This window comes from Fundulus heteroclitus, unplaced genomic scaffold (genome assembly GCF_011125445.2).
Source record: "Fundulus heteroclitus isolate FHET01 unplaced genomic scaffold, MU-UCD_Fhet_4.1 scaffold_503, whole genome shotgun sequence".
In the NCBI taxonomy this organism is placed as follows: domain Eukaryota; kingdom Metazoa; phylum Chordata; class Actinopteri; order Cyprinodontiformes; family Fundulidae; genus Fundulus; species Fundulus heteroclitus.
The window spans coordinates 52,842-68,390 of record NW_023396927.1 but is presented as its reverse complement, the minus strand read 5'-3'; the positions used below and the strand labels follow the sequence as shown (position 1 = coordinate 68,390).

The 15,549-nt window shown below is 38.2% G+C and overlaps 1 protein-coding gene across 1 annotated transcript; it reads right to left on the bottom strand.

The window, feature by feature from the left end:
* Positions 1-725: 725 nt before the first annotated feature.
* Positions 726-15,085, bottom strand: LOC105939392 (nuclear receptor-binding protein). The gene is made up of 18 exons (XM_012881521.3): positions 14,785-15,085; positions 14,200-14,601; positions 11,987-12,109; positions 11,587-11,688; positions 11,395-11,484; positions 11,200-11,240; positions 10,985-11,079; positions 10,373-10,456; positions 10,135-10,193; positions 9,950-10,048; positions 9,681-9,813; positions 8,597-8,684; positions 8,118-8,168; positions 7,648-7,783; positions 7,449-7,502; positions 7,276-7,339; positions 3,601-3,656; positions 726-2,710 (listed from the first exon to the last, which is right to left on the bottom strand). Exons 2-18 carry the CDS (start codon positions 14,431-14,433, stop codon positions 2,651-2,653), a joined length of 1,569 nt encoding a protein of 522 aa, XP_012736975.2. The 5' UTR covers positions 14,434-14,601; positions 14,785-15,085; the 3' UTR covers positions 726-2,650.
* Between the last annotated feature and the right edge of the window lie 464 nt (positions 15,086-15,549).

The following is a 15,549-nucleotide window of genomic DNA, read 5'->3' as shown; positions in this document are numbered from 1 at the left end:
CAAAGTCCTAGGAAGAGTGGAGAGGAACAGAATTATAACTACTTCCCAGCCAGTGGTGATTTGAGGACCCACATCCTGTGCTGTTGCTGGTCAAATTGTGTTTTATGACTTTCAAAGTCAGCACAGCCATCTACCAGGTTTTTAGAGCATTTCATGCTTCCCCTCCATTAATAAGCTTTATAGAGATCCTAATTTCTTTTTTCAGCAGAGCTCGACCTCTGCTCAGACTGCTAAAAGCACCAATACCTAATTGAACAGCATTTGGTATCACTGTGTTTAACTGTCAAGAGGAACATGTAAGAAAACAGACCCAACAATGCAGATGAGCTTAAAGCCACTATTAAAGCAACTTGAGCTTCCTAATAACTCAGCAGAACCGGACTAAATGGCTTCCTGACCGCACAACATTGCAGCAATTCAGGGGGAAAAATAATAAAGTGCATATCCTGTACAGTCCATAGACAAACCTTTCAGTATTCCCACTTTCTAGGACAAAAATATAGTTTTTATGAGTCTTATGTAGTGATAGAATTTCAGAAATTCTGAATTTTCAATAAGTGTAAGCAACAATCATCAAAATTGAATTAGTGAAATTAACTTCCTAAATATATATCCCATTTTATTGAGCTGCACCTGTAAATTTTTAAGAAGTGACTACAACCATCTCAGATGACATGCATGTATATTTGTTGATAGGCTTACAAATAATGCCACACAGAACAAAACAGAGCCATCCATTTATTCATTCATCCATTTATTTGCATGAACCTGGGTCCTGACTTAAGCCAGTATATAAGCATCAAAAAGGCACACGTTTACTGACATCTGTGTCAAATACAATCCATAAAATACCTAAATACAACCAAAAGCTCACATCGTGGAGTAACAGACTAAAGCTGTCGTATGTCTTTGATTATTTAATAACCAGTTTTATCACCGCTAATGAATGGGGTGCTAATGAAGAACAGATAGGCTGCAGACAGTCAATACAAACTCTGATGGTCACGCTGGTTGGTCTGAACCACTTCGGTCCTCGAAGGCGGGTCCATTTACATTCCCCTGGTTAAATACAATCTTAGAAGTTCACAAAGAGGGAAAATAATTAAAATGACATAAACAATGCGCTAAGATTGACAGCATGGAGCAGATAGTAACTGGAATACATTTGGAAACAGGACTTAAGAGGAGCTCATGTTTTGATGATCTGCTGGAGCAACTAAAGAGCTCATAAAACAGTGTTAAAAAATACCAGTGAAAGATATAGAAAGGATCAATTTATGGAACCAAAGGTTTAACACGGACAGACATTGCTGTAATTCTTCGCAGTTTTGTTTTATGCTAGGTTTTTAGAAATATTTGACCTTTTTTTAAAAAAAAAAAAAAAAGAAATACCGGTATTTTGGAGGCTAATTTACTAAAAAGAAAAAAGCCAATATAAACTCCCTGGTCTCAAATAAGGTCTATGATCTATATTGCATGAAATGTTGTGTGCAAACTTTTTAAACCGAGAATGGCAAAACCAACACAAAGCTCTTAGTTGTAACTCATTAATAACTAAAAAGGTATTTTGTTGGCTCAGACCCTCAATAGGGCAGCGGTATGCAAGAAGAAAATATGGAAAGAACACTTGGGATAAGGTACCTGTTTCTCCTATAAAAACGCACCACTGGAGCAAAGACTCGTTATTACACCTAAGTTCAGTACACATGATCTATATGAAATCTAAGGGCAGAGTAACTGGTCCACACGGACAGCAGCAATTGTAAACAGAAGATATATATATATATGACCTGAAAGCGTTTAAACAGACAGAAAAACATAAATATAAAAAACAAACTGACATTTCAAGACACCAAATTCACAGTACCTCAAAGTAAGGAAGTAATGTACTTTCAAAAAGTTAAATACCATAATGCACCTACTTTGTTTCTTTAATAAAGGCTTCTTACAGTATGAATATTTTCTGATAGTAAGGTCACCTAAAGAAGTTTCGTGCCTGCCAAAAATGTCCACACATATGAGTTAGAAGGCTTGGTCAGAAAAAAAAAGCACAAAAAGCCAAGAATGATATGAAAGAAAGCGTAAACATTGAACAAAAAACAATGAGAACCATATATGAAATGAGGAATTAGAGTAGCCTGGCTCGTATGATGTACTTGGAAAGGGGATAAGTAGTCTCCAGGGAAACTACTGCTGTGCTGATTGTCAGCGGGTCCAGATGCTGCCACGAAAACAAAGGGACAACACCGTCAGGGTGGTGAAGGAGACAATCAGATCTCCAAGGTGCTTTAGACTTAAGTCCTCCGAAGAAACAAACAAGCAGGGCAGCTCCTCATGTAAACAAAGCACACTTGAAGAAGGCATTGGTTTCCCAGGCTGGGATGAATTTGCCTAACAATTATTACTCAGCCTAAAGTAAAACACAAAGTTCACAGCTGCTGGTTTCTTTGGGTGTGGGGGTCGTCTGGCTTTATGTTGGATGTTTTGTGCTTTTTAAAATATTTTCTATTCCCTGGTGTAAGGGATCCTTCAGTGTTTTGGTCAAATAATAAAACCACTCAAAGCTCTGTAGAAAGACTTGCCAAACAATCTGTTGTGCATCCAGGAGGAACAGGTAACCAGGCAGAAAAAGCACTTCTGATGAGACGTGCTAGGGGACAGCTTGGCTGAAAGTCTCTTCAAGCAGCGAGGATATTTTTATTTGGTCCACCTGTAGAGAGCAAAGTTAGATTTTAAATAACCAAGAACACAAAATAATTACACCAAGCTGTAACTGAGTAATTCCCTCAAGCCTGACAATAGAAAGCAAAAACTCAAACATTGAAATAAGACTTATAAAAGTTTTTAAGAAACAAAAACCTATAAATATTTAAAGCTTGAAAAATAAATAATCAGCCTTTTCATAGTCACCTATGGTGGAAAAGTTATTTTTAAATGTACTCTTCTGATGCAGAAGGAGCTTTCTGAGTCAGGCCAGCTAAAAACAGGAAGCACAGCGTTAAATGGATGATGCCCTTCTGACAAAAAAAAAAAATATATTTTCTTGAAAAAGACTCAGAAATACGCCGAGTGGATGTTTGGTCAATAAAAAAAAAAAAAAAAAAAAAGTGTGTACTGAGCACTTTTGCTACAAATATCAGTAATGCAGCTTTTGTTTTATTTTTTCACGCTTTTTCTTTTCCAACAAATCTTTTTATGTCTGTAAAGCATTGTGACAAACTACAAGCCTGAACAGAATTCAAAAAGGAAAAGCTGCACATATTATGATATATGCTCTTTAAACAACACAATATAGTTCAGATTTTACCTTGTAAAACATTCTAGCTACTTTGCCATCACAAAATGCATGCCGTTTTCATCTGCTTCCAACTCATTAACGTCAAAGAAAACATCTAGTTTCAACCTGATCCCTTCCCTATGGACACACAGCCAAGCAGGTGCCATGGTAACCAGTCATTGTTTTTCACTTATGTCTCAGTGGTCATAATGTTATGCTTAACCATTAACTGTTAAATTAACTGCATTAAAAGCTATAAAGCAATGTTTTTCCTCTGTATTAGGACACACACACACATATCCACTAATTAGAAAAACACCCACCTCACTGATCAAGCCCAGTTGCACCAGCTCTTCGGCCAAATCTTGAACACTTTCATCTGAAACACACAGCATCATGGTGGTGGTAATGAAAACAACGTTAAGATCACTTTACCATTAACCATGCTGAACCATAGCAGCTATTGCATCATGATGTGGCCAAAATCTCTGCAATGATGACGAGCTCTGATACTTTGAGGTTGGGAGGCCTCCTGGCCATCACCCTAATTCGCAGCTGCCTCCACAGATTCCCTACGGGACTCTGGCTCCAGAACCGTAGCATCACTTCCAGTCAGAAGGAAAATGTTGGTCAACTTACAAATTAAACAATCACTTTAAAACTACATCTAGAAGGGGCATGAATAATTTGGGGCCTAACGGAATGAAAGGGTTTGAATAAAATGTATGAATACATAAAAATAAAACAAATCTATATTACTCTATATTTAGAAAATATAAAATACACTAAGAAAAACACATTCATGATATGTTAAAAATTATGTAAAATTATTTTAGTATTTAAATATTATTTTCCTTACTACAGAAATAATTGAAACAGTCAGTATGACTTGTCAACCAGACATTAACATATGATTGGTCAACCTGCAGGTCACCTTATCTGCAGTCCAATCATCTGGTCTGCAACAGCGTTAGCTCCGCCTACTGATTTTAAGGAGAAGGCAGGCAATATATTTATTCTGTGCTGCTACAAAACACTGAAAAATAGTAATACCAAAATAATTTACATGCTATAGACAAAGAATAAAATCAGATTACTTTGAGTGTTTAATTCTCAAAATAAATGCATTAAAGATATTATTGAAACGTTTAAATGATTATCACTGCATTTACTTATTTAAAGAATATATTTCCACATTTATTTGAATCATCACAATAATACATATGTAATTACTTGTTTGCTGAACTGTAGGATCCTTTGCTTTAAAATAAAACCACACCCTTTTCTGGCACCTACAATAAAGTGTTTCTGAACAATATAATCTAATTATCAAGGAAAAAAACTTGAAATAGCAAAAGTAATAATTGAGTCTTTAGATCGTCAAAAAAAAAATGCACAAAACTGTGTGAAAACATTGTAGACACTAAAATATAGCAACGCAGGTCAGAATTCCTGATGAAAATCACTCCATGACCTTTGATACCTACTTCATTTAACTTTATACTTCTAACTCATTAATAGCCTGTCCTTGAGTCTTTATGTTTTCCAAATTTAGCAATGGATTACGTAACACAAATATACCAGTACTGTATTTGTTAATTCCCAAAACTGGGACGTCGTTTGCATTAATCCAGGTGAGCAGAGGAGCAGCCATGGCCCGTTCATCATAACCAAGCTGTCAATTTCTAACATTCCTAGAAATATAGCAACAATATACAGCAACTTTTACATAATCACTTTGTGTTGCAGCTTTACTGAAAGCAGATTGATATAGAAGTTTAGATTAAAATGGTAAGGTTAATTTTATGTCAATTTTTGACCAATATAAAGAAATACACAAAATGTTGATACATTTATATTTTTAAATGAAGGTCCAAATGCCTTCTTCTTTTGGCTTTTCCCTTTTAAGGGTCACCAGAGCGAGCCATCTGTCTCCATTAAAGGTTCAAACGTAATAACCCTAAACTGCAGGTGCACAGTAGTGAGAGTTGAAGGACTACTAAATTCAACTAGGGGGTGAAATTTGATTGGACCACTTATCTTGTGACCGAGTAGTGAGACTTTGAACGGATAGAAGAGGCTTTCAGAGTATCAGCGGGAAGAAGCCAACAGTGTGTTTGTGAGACTGATTAATGTGTGTGGCTGGAAGAACGTATCAAATTACAGCATGCAAGTCAGAGGAGTGAGAGTGCGAGGAAAGACATGTGAATTGAGAAGTAGGGGAGAGAGAAAAGCAGGAGCGACAACAGCAAATGACTGGAAGTGTGAGCATAAATGAAAGCCAAGTAAGAGATGGGCAGAGGAGATGACAGCTGTCAGCTGCAGCCTTTCACAGTCCTGAGATTCTCCGCCCGTCTGCAACGTTTCACATGCCGGCCATACCTGGCATCAGATTTAACTGCCAAAATTTTTCTGTCCAGTTATATGATGTTCTCGATAGTCTGGCTGTCATTGCAAGCAAAAATCTACCAAAAGTGATCTTCTGTGGCACAGATATATATATATATATATATATATATATATATATATATATATATACACACACACACACAAGTTTTAACTTGTGTTGGAAAGTTCTTTACCTATTTTTAGTCATTTAAACAATCTGCTCACTTTCCAATGACCTGACCTTTTTGAAACTGATCTTTTCTGCAACAGCAGTGTGTATATTCTGACAGGATTATTTAAAGAATGACAGGCGTTTTAACGCATCAACTGCAGTTAAATAACTTGCTGGCAGCAGACATATTAATCATCACTTTATTTTCCAGAGGAAATCTCAATTACCGTATTTACTTGGTTATATTTACAGCACCTTGCTAAAATATTTATTTTGCTTGAACGTTTAGCACTTTGTCTCATTGCAACCTGAAAACTGAATTTACTTCTTGGGATTTATGTGATGTATAATTGACATAGGGTCGTTTATATAAGAAAATCTGAAAAGTGTGGTGTGCATATGTATTTAGGCCCCCTGAACCCATACCTCGTAGAATCATCATTTGCTGCAATGATAACTGCATGTGGTTCTGGGGTATGGAACTGAAACTTTTGCCCAACTCTGCTTTCACAAAACAGCTCAAGATCAATCAAACTAGGTTATTGCAAATTTCTAGACTTTCCATATTTCCCCTTCAGACTAAGGGTCCAGACTGTGCCTGGAGCTGTCCCACACGGTAAAATGCTTGGATCTAGACCACTCCATTACTGCTCTTGCTGCATGGTTTGGGGTTTCTTTCGTGCTGAAAGGTGTTTCATCTCATCAAGTTTCATCTCATCATGTTTAAATGTGGGGATGACAGATTTTGACCACATATGATTTGCATTTAGGCCAAAAAGACCAAGTCCCCTTGTTCCACATGTTTGCTCTGTGACCTACAGGCTTTGTGGCAAACTATAAACATGACTTCTTACAGGTTTTGTTCAATTAGCCATAACCCTACACTATTGTGGCAACTGCAAATAAAAGCATCATAAAAACACAAAACACTCTCACTAATTTTCAAAGTTATGTTGAAATGACCTTTTTAAAAACTTGAAACACCAAAATTAAGAAAAAAATATTCCTTGATTATTTCTTATTGATAATTTCAAGTTTCATTTTTGTTCTTTGAGAAGCCCCCACCTTCAACCATATTAAACTTTCAACTTTAAATAGTACAAAATCTTACGTTAATTAATGTTAAAGTTTGTAATTTTGTTCCTCCTAGGCACATTCTGCCAGATACAAATGGGCCTCCATGTCTGTAAAAACAGCAGTGCACCAACTACAGGTTGCTCTAGTGCAATTCCTGGATAAGTGTCAAAACGTTTTCAGAAAGATCTGAACAAAAATCCGGTTGCCTCCGCTTTAAGCCCGTATGCTGTTGCGAAGACCCGGATAACTGAGATTTTCCCAGGCATCTTTATGCAGGATCAAAATACTTAAAGACAGGACTCCAGGTTCCCTATATGCTTCGATGGGAGATACAAAAGCAATGACGAGAGGTTGGTCTTACGAGGTAACATGTCACAGCTTAGATGTCTGTTCAGTTTATCTTCCAGTTTCAGCAGTAGCGTTAGCTAGATGGAGAGAAACAGAACACAGAACAAGTTAGTCATTTTTTAACCAAATCACCAAATCTTACCAGGACACAAGTCAAGAAATGTAATAACAAAAATACAGACTTACATGGTATTTTGCTCCCTCCTCAATATACTCCAAGTTACACTGCATCTGAACAACCTACAGATAAAAAAGCTAAATTAAAAGAGGAAAAGCTGCTGATGTGAATGTATTCCAGCTGTGGAAAGAAGTCTGGCATCTGTGTGATCCATAACTTTCCTTAACAACCACATATTTACCAGGCAGCGATCTCTACTGAACTCACCCGTCGTGTCTCAAGCTCCGTGGGTTCAGGTGTGGGAGATTTGACCAAAGGAATGACAACAGGAGATGTGACTATTTTATGTCGGGTCTGCTGGGGACTGGGCACCCCGAATGCCGTCATCGGATAAATGCCGTTCCTGATCCACAGCGGGGGAGCAGAGACGTAGGGAAGGCATGAGAAAAAGAGATGATTTAAAATAGAAATATATAACACATTTATGGTACAGAGGTCCTACATAAAGACTATAGGATCAATGCTTTTGCAGAACAAGAATGGATGGAAGAGGATTTCATATCTATAAGGAATAATGGAAACAAGGACTTTATTATGGCTCAATGCTGCTTCCATGTGGTCAGAAAACAAAGAGCATTTTAATCACCTAAAAAACCTTTAATCATCTAAAAACACTGGCTATAACACTGTCCGGCCGAACTTTAGCTTCACAGATTTCCTTTATATTGATTTCTCACCTCACATCCTCCAAGAATTTGTCGAGCTCCAAGGCAGGAAACTGGGACAGCCTACAGAGAAAATAAAAACAAAAATACAACTTTAAGGTAAAACTTAAGCTCTTTAAAACTGTTGTGTTTAAAGCCATATATTTGTTATTAAAACCCAGAAAACCGTGTAAAATATTTTCAAAAAGGACAGAGCTGAGGTAAGCAACATCCAACCACTTTAAGCAGAGTTCAAATTAATCTATAATCGGTATCAATTTGCTGCCATTTTCCTATTAAAACTGTTTTTACCAAACCGACTGTAAACTGGAACATTACATATTTCATTAGAAATACAATAAAAACTATCAGGCATTTATTGTGAATCAGTGCAATAGAAACTGAACTGAGTTGGAGGTTGTCCAATATTATTGCACCTAAATGGGTAAAGTTTTAAATTTCGCCGTATCTCGCCTTTCATCCGAATCTGAACGACATTTTTTGACACTTACTTGAGCTGAACGTCTTTAGTCACAGCAATAACCAGATTGGGATCCAGCTTCTTAGTGATCTCCTCAAGAGCATTTTCAGGAATCATGTCTGAATTAGAGAATAAACAGAGAAAATCTTCACATGACTACAGACAGGGTGTTAGAAAATCCACTTGTAAGGTGACAAAGTCCAACAATTGTCTGAAGGCAGATGAATGTCTCTGTGTTCTAGCAGACACTGATCTAGCAACATCAGGACAGATAGGAAATCTCTTGGAGCCCTTTAAAAAGAAGAGAGCTGCAGGGAATTCACAATGGAGTGTTTTAAATCACTTTGTTTGAGTTTGAGTTTCATAAATCGCTTCAATATGTCTGTGAAAGCCATTAAGGCCAATGTCAAAGTCCCCCCCTGGGTTTTTATAGCACCCGTCCCTGAAGACCTTGTTTAGGAGTAAGTCACCGGTTCAAGGTAAATCTAAAGTTTCCTGCTTCATCAACCATGCAAATCCTAAAGGAGCAATAAGCGACATTTCACCACTAGGTGGCGCTTGAACACTGTCTGTAGACCAAATCAAAACCCAGCCCCTCCTTTCCCTTCTTACTCTTCACCTATGTATATTTATAAAGGACAAAAACACAGCAAAACAGCATCACCTTTCAGGGGAACAATTCTAGCCAAGAAGTAAGTAACGTATAACTTTATAATGCTGCTACCAAGAGAACATTTTGATCTGCTGGGGTGCTCTCCGCCACGTCGCTCCAAGCTGCGCTGCTCTGACGGTGGCATTTTAGGGCAGGGAGGGTCTAAGACCTGAATGGCAGCTGTTCACATGCACGTACGTGCACGTTCCTGCCCAGCTATGTAAACCAGAGACTGGAGAACAACGCAGAGAGCTGCGATGTGACATCATACCATAGTCCATCTGAAATATTACCTTTAGTTCTTCACATCATTATTTTTTTGTTCTCTCTAAAATATTGAAATTTGGCTTATCGCTCCTTTACGCCACAAATCAACTACAATCGTCTGAAATCTTCTCTAGTTAAAAAAAAAAATGTGGATTTTCTTTCTGTGTACGTTTAGAAGTGTGCATTCAGGACTCACGTTGGTAGCTGACAATACAGTGTGCAGCCAACAGTTTCAACAGAGGCACTTCGAAGAGAGCCTGGTTAAACAGCAGCTCCCGGGCTGTAGGCCTCATACTGGGGTCGCACTCAAGGCACTTTTGGATTAACTCCTAAAAATAAATAAATATAAACATCTAGATTATGCACTGATAAAAAAACCCATTGTTTATGAATACTGAATTTTACACACAGGTTTCCAAATTTATCGGACAGAGTCATAATAACCATGAAAACTCTGCATCTTACCCTCTGGAGAGGGTCTTCCAGTAACTGTATGGCGCTGTCGACGGCTTCCTGAGAGATGTACGACGAGTCTCCGTTGCTCTGAATTTCCAGAAGCGCCATCTGCAGCACAGCAACGCATGGTAACAGGACGCAGTGGTAAAAAGGCTCTGGCTATTATGTGTTACTCAGTCTGGGACAAATCTTACCTCTAAGGCACACATGCCAAACGAGTAGATGTCTACAGCCGTGGTGACGTCGTTGTCGGCTACAATAGCAGAAACAAGTCAAAGAAAGTTTCTAATGCATGTCTTCAAAGCCTAGTTCTTTCTAGAGACTTTAAAAAAAATAGTCACTACTAATCATTAGTCTTTAAAAGGTTGTGAAACCTTCAGCGTCTCATAGAAAAAAGGAAAATCAGTGAAGTCTTAGTTTGGTGACATCTACCTCCATATTCAGGGGCAAGAAAGTGCAAGTTTTTCTGCTCCTCGTGGAACGTCTTCACGTGGTTGTTGATGGTATCTGGAGCAACTGCAAGTTAGAAAAGGTTATTTATCTTTTTTACTTCAGCATCAACGAGTAAGCAAGCAAATGAAGTAGAAAGAAGAAAGAGAGAATATGCAGCGGGAAAAACTAGCAGCAAACTTGTCAACGTTTTTCCAGGTAATCCAAGGATTGAAAAGAAAACAAATTATATGATTAAAATGTTGTGTGTAATAAAGTGGAATGAAAAAGGGAATCCATACTGAACACCTGAAGAATGTTTATATCTGGCACTATGGGGTGCGCAGAAGAAAAAAGATTTAATAGCAGCAGATTTAGAACAACACTGGACCGCTCAAATGCAAAATAGGCCGCTCATATAAATGCACATGGTTGCTTTCAACCAAAGAGGGAGAATATGAGCCTTTTTTAGGTTTATATAATGTTAAAAAATGTAATGTCCAACTAATAAAAGTGAAAGGAAAGTTTCGAGTTCTTTAATTCACAATTTAACTCCCAACACTGTTTACCCTCCACTGTCAAAGCCATAGGGATGAAAGTGTTGTAATTCTATACCTGATCCAATCTTAATGAGCCCATTGTGCTGAATGAAGACGGTGTCGCAGGTAAGGTTCCCGTGAATGATCGGTGGGTCGCATGAGTGGAGATAACTGTAAAACATGGAGAAAAGAAACATAAATTCAACATTCAACACAAAGTACTCGATGAAACCATCTGGGCCATTAAATTGGAGGTGAAGTTAGAATATCGTCTGACAGAAGGAAACTGACCTGAGCGCAGATAGGATCTGAGTGCACCATCTCTTCCACGCCTGAAATATCAACAAGAAGATTATCAGAAGACAATGTAGGGGCTTTTCAGCATGGAATAGACCAAAGTGTATTAAAAAAAAGTGCATGAGCACTACAACACAGCTTTATTTTTTTTCAAACAGACAAAAATAAAACTAAATGTCTTTACCGTACCTTTTCATTCATACTTTTGTGGTTCTTCTTTGTCTTCTTAAGAAACTGCTTCAAGCTTCCAGATGACATATATTCAGTGATAAAAATCACCTGGCAGAGAAAAGACATGGAAAGCGATCTAAGCGTAAACCTTGAAGTAGTTAAACTATTTATCTAGCTGGAAAAAAAGGACGCATCTTAATCGAGACTCACCCTTGCTCTGTTGTCCTTTGTGTCGGCCCAGTACTTGTGAAACTTGACAATATTGGCATGTTCCAGATGAATGAGGTTATCAAATACAGCCTTGACTTTCTCCTAACCCCATTCCAGGAACAAAAACAATACTAAGTTATAATACATTAGTATAATTTCATTTAAACTGAAAATGCAGTTCAATATGATTAACAGGTTGGCACAGGACGTGAAACAAATGAGAGCATATGTCAGGCAGCAGAACATGCAGCCCAAATTGAGGAAATAACTATGCATGTTGTGGATCTTTATATTTTTATCATCATACTTCATGGAAGCAAGCAATTATTTGGAAAAAAAATCACCAGGGCACAGTCAAACTTTAACCGTTTTCCTTCACACCTGAAGCTCTGGGCCTCACCTCCAGGGGTTTGAGGTTTTTCCTCTCCGAAATCATGACTTCGTTCCAAACTACTTCCACTCCCTCCTCCGTGTCCATGGCCAAATACGCAGCATCGATCCCAGGGACATTACGCTGATTCACCTGTGTTTAAGGGCATCAGAAACTACCTGTTAGATCAGGAATTTCCCATACAGGACAGCTGAGAATCTGTAGAGGTTGACAAAGCATAACAAGTCAGGATCAACCTTTTACACAAACATCAGACATTTCTTTTTTTTACATACAGTTATCGGTTAATTACATTTAATGGAGATGTGAGTCATTTTAGTTTAGCTTAAATTTTTGTTTTTGCATAGCATTAATATGTGTAACAAATTCACATTAATACAATGCACTGAAATTGGCGCACATTTCAGTGTCGAGGAAATAAACAAAGCAATTGTCTAAAACATTATTTTCAATCCCAGGCTTCTTCGTCGCTATAAATATATACAATCAAATTTGCATTGGACTACATTGGAAACAAATAAAAAATATAATCAGCACTCGGCAGAAATGTCACCAAAGTCTAAATCAGCAACAGATTTAACACTCCTCACGGTTTTGTCTCACACAGGAAGCATTTTAAAGCGTGAGCATTTTCTATGTCAATGACATCCCAGATGTCACTCCAACCCCGTCTGACATGAGACATGCGGGATCGCTACATGGGGACAGGATTTTGGAAACCTAAATGAAAATAAGGGCTGACATTTTCAACAAGGAATGAGGTTTACAGTTGCTAATGCCAACACTGGTTGTCACTACTATTAGTGGCTAAAGACATTTCAAATGTCAACTCTGTATAACACACATGGTGTTATGCCGACTCAGCTCCTAATTTAGATGCCCAAACAAAGGGGTATTCAAGCTACAGTTACAACAAATAGATGAATGATTTAATAATCAAATTAAATAGCAGTAAAACTGAGCTTTTTTTCCTTTTAAATGCTAAGTTGGATATTAATAGGTATTTGCACAGAATGGATCTTGTGTGGAGAAAAAAAAACAACAACTTAGAAAGTGTAAATGACATCTTCAGCTGTCAAGTTTATTCTGTCTCATAAAGGAGTTAAAACACTTTACCGTGTTTGGAGATTTTCAATGAACTTCTAGCTGTTTTTGAGACATATATTTTTAAAGTTTTACTATAAACATTTTGCTATTAAGACAATCGGATAAAATCAGTATCACCAGGTAACAGTATTACTAAAATTTGTGATCTTAAATGTGAAAATGTCTGATAAGAGCATCTCTCAAATGTTTCGTCACTTCAAGTTTAAGTCAGCCTCTACCTCAGCTTTAGCAATGTTTTTCTCTGCAATAAAATTAATTCAAATGTTTTAAAAGTATTACTGTAGATGGGGCTAGACCAAAGATTCCCAAAGTGGGGGTTGCAGGATGATTTGATGCTTTTGTGCTAAAAAGATTTGGGCATAATTGTTAAACTGATACCATGGTATCAGTTTTAATTATACAAGGCTCCCCTTTTTTTGCAAGAGTTCCTATGAAAATACTACTACTTTATTCTCGTAATTTTACGACATTCTTGGAATATCATATCCTTTATTCACAACATGAAGGGCTACCTTCTGGCAAACGGTATAGAGTTTGCAAAATTAATAGATACAAATATTCATTCATCCCTACCTCCATCAGATTAATAAGCAATGTAGGCATATAGTGTGTGGACGTACGAAGGCTGCTTTGATGATTTGCTTTGCTGAATATATACAGTCTGGTGTATTTTTTTTATGTTTTTATTGTATAGCACATGCTTTTGTTTCTGCACTTACTGTGGTAATGTGTAATATGTGTATTTGATGTTTATTTATTGTATTTTATGGTGGTAGTAATTTTGGTTTATTTTATCTTTTTAGCACATGTAGTCCAAGATAAATTTGCCCTATGGGGACAATAAAGTATAATCTAATCTGAAAAAAAATAATAATTTTGTTATTCTCATAATTTACCCCCCAAAATATCCCACCTGTCAAAAGGAGGGTCGCCAAGCTCTGGCACTGTCTTTTGATGGGTCACAGGGTAAAAATCTTAGGAACCCCTGGGTTAGACATCCTCTGATTGACAGGGACGTTTAAATGAGCTGTGCATCAAACACATATGCAACCGAAACTTGAAAGTCCTTTTAAATGTAAGAGAAGTGAAAGAGGTCATGTGCTGCAGGAAATCACCTCTTCTCGACGTTTCTGCCAGCGACCACAGGGACTCTCCTCCAGGATCTCCGACTCATCTTCGCTCTCATCCTCATCCTCAGTCGCCGAGGTGGCAGCGGGCTTTGGCGAGGCCAGGGAAGAAGCTGCGGGCGTCCCGCCCGGTGTCTGCGTCGTCCCCGGGGACAGGTTTCCTGCCGGTACCTCTGCCCTCGCATCTGTACCGGGAGCCGGCTGCTCCTCGGCCTCCGACATGACAGCGAACCTTTACTCTAACGTGGCCTCGCTAGACTCCCCGAGTCTGACCGGAAACAAGAGATGGAGTCCCTCTGCCTTCCGTTCCCCTCTTGGGTTTTGAGTCGATCATGAATCCAGTTTCTCCGAAATGGGGCGAACATCAATGAAACGACCAGGGAAGAAAAGCTGTTAACATAAAAAAATAAAATATAAGACAATGCATGGTCTATCTATCCAAGGCGATAACTTTAAAAGGCGCCGTCACGTTTTAAAATACTATTTTAACAAAGTTATTGGGAGCCGACGACATTTATTCGTGTCTATTACTAACTTGATTCATGAAAAGAGCCATCAAATTTGTTAGCTTACCTGTACGGCACCAGTAGCTAAAAGTTCAGCCACCCACTACTTTGCTAACTTTCCACTGGCTAATGAGCTAGTGAAAGCCAAATAAACTACTTGGTTTCGACTACAATGCGTATAAAAGCAGCACATTAAAACCATACAGAGGAAAAACAAAAAAACCAACAACGGCTATAAAACGGTTCTAGTTACATGTTGACGAGAGTAGTAACAGAAAATAGAGGTCTGAAACAAAAATGCTAGTTCGTCATAAAAATGTAGCATCTCAATTCCCTTTCTGTGCAAGCCGGGGTGGGCGGGGCGGGGCGGGACGTGAGGAGCGCCAGTGTGCGCACAGAAAACGCAGCGTGCTGCTGGAGAACATCACGTCCCCAAAGCTGCGGAACACGTCACAGCTCTGTGGCTCCGCCCCCCCGCTCCCTGCCCGGTGGTGGAGCCATTTGAACAATGTTGCTTTTGACATGTTTGTGCCACGTCTATTTAGAATCTAAAAGAGTACGACAAACATGTTTAAGTATGTTTAAACGAGTTTGTTTACTATAAATGTGCTGAAGATCACAGAAAATAAGGGAACACGTCGAGGCGGGTGGGGAACAAATTTGCAACTTGACATTTTGCACAGCAAGTAATGTGAGATTAAGATGAGCAAATTATTGCAACTTTTCAGCAACCCGCCTCCCCCCAAAAAAGAAAGAAAAAAAAGAACACGAGGAATAAATAACTCACGGGTTGATATTTGTATTTGTATTTCTGGCCAAGGCTGTAACACAG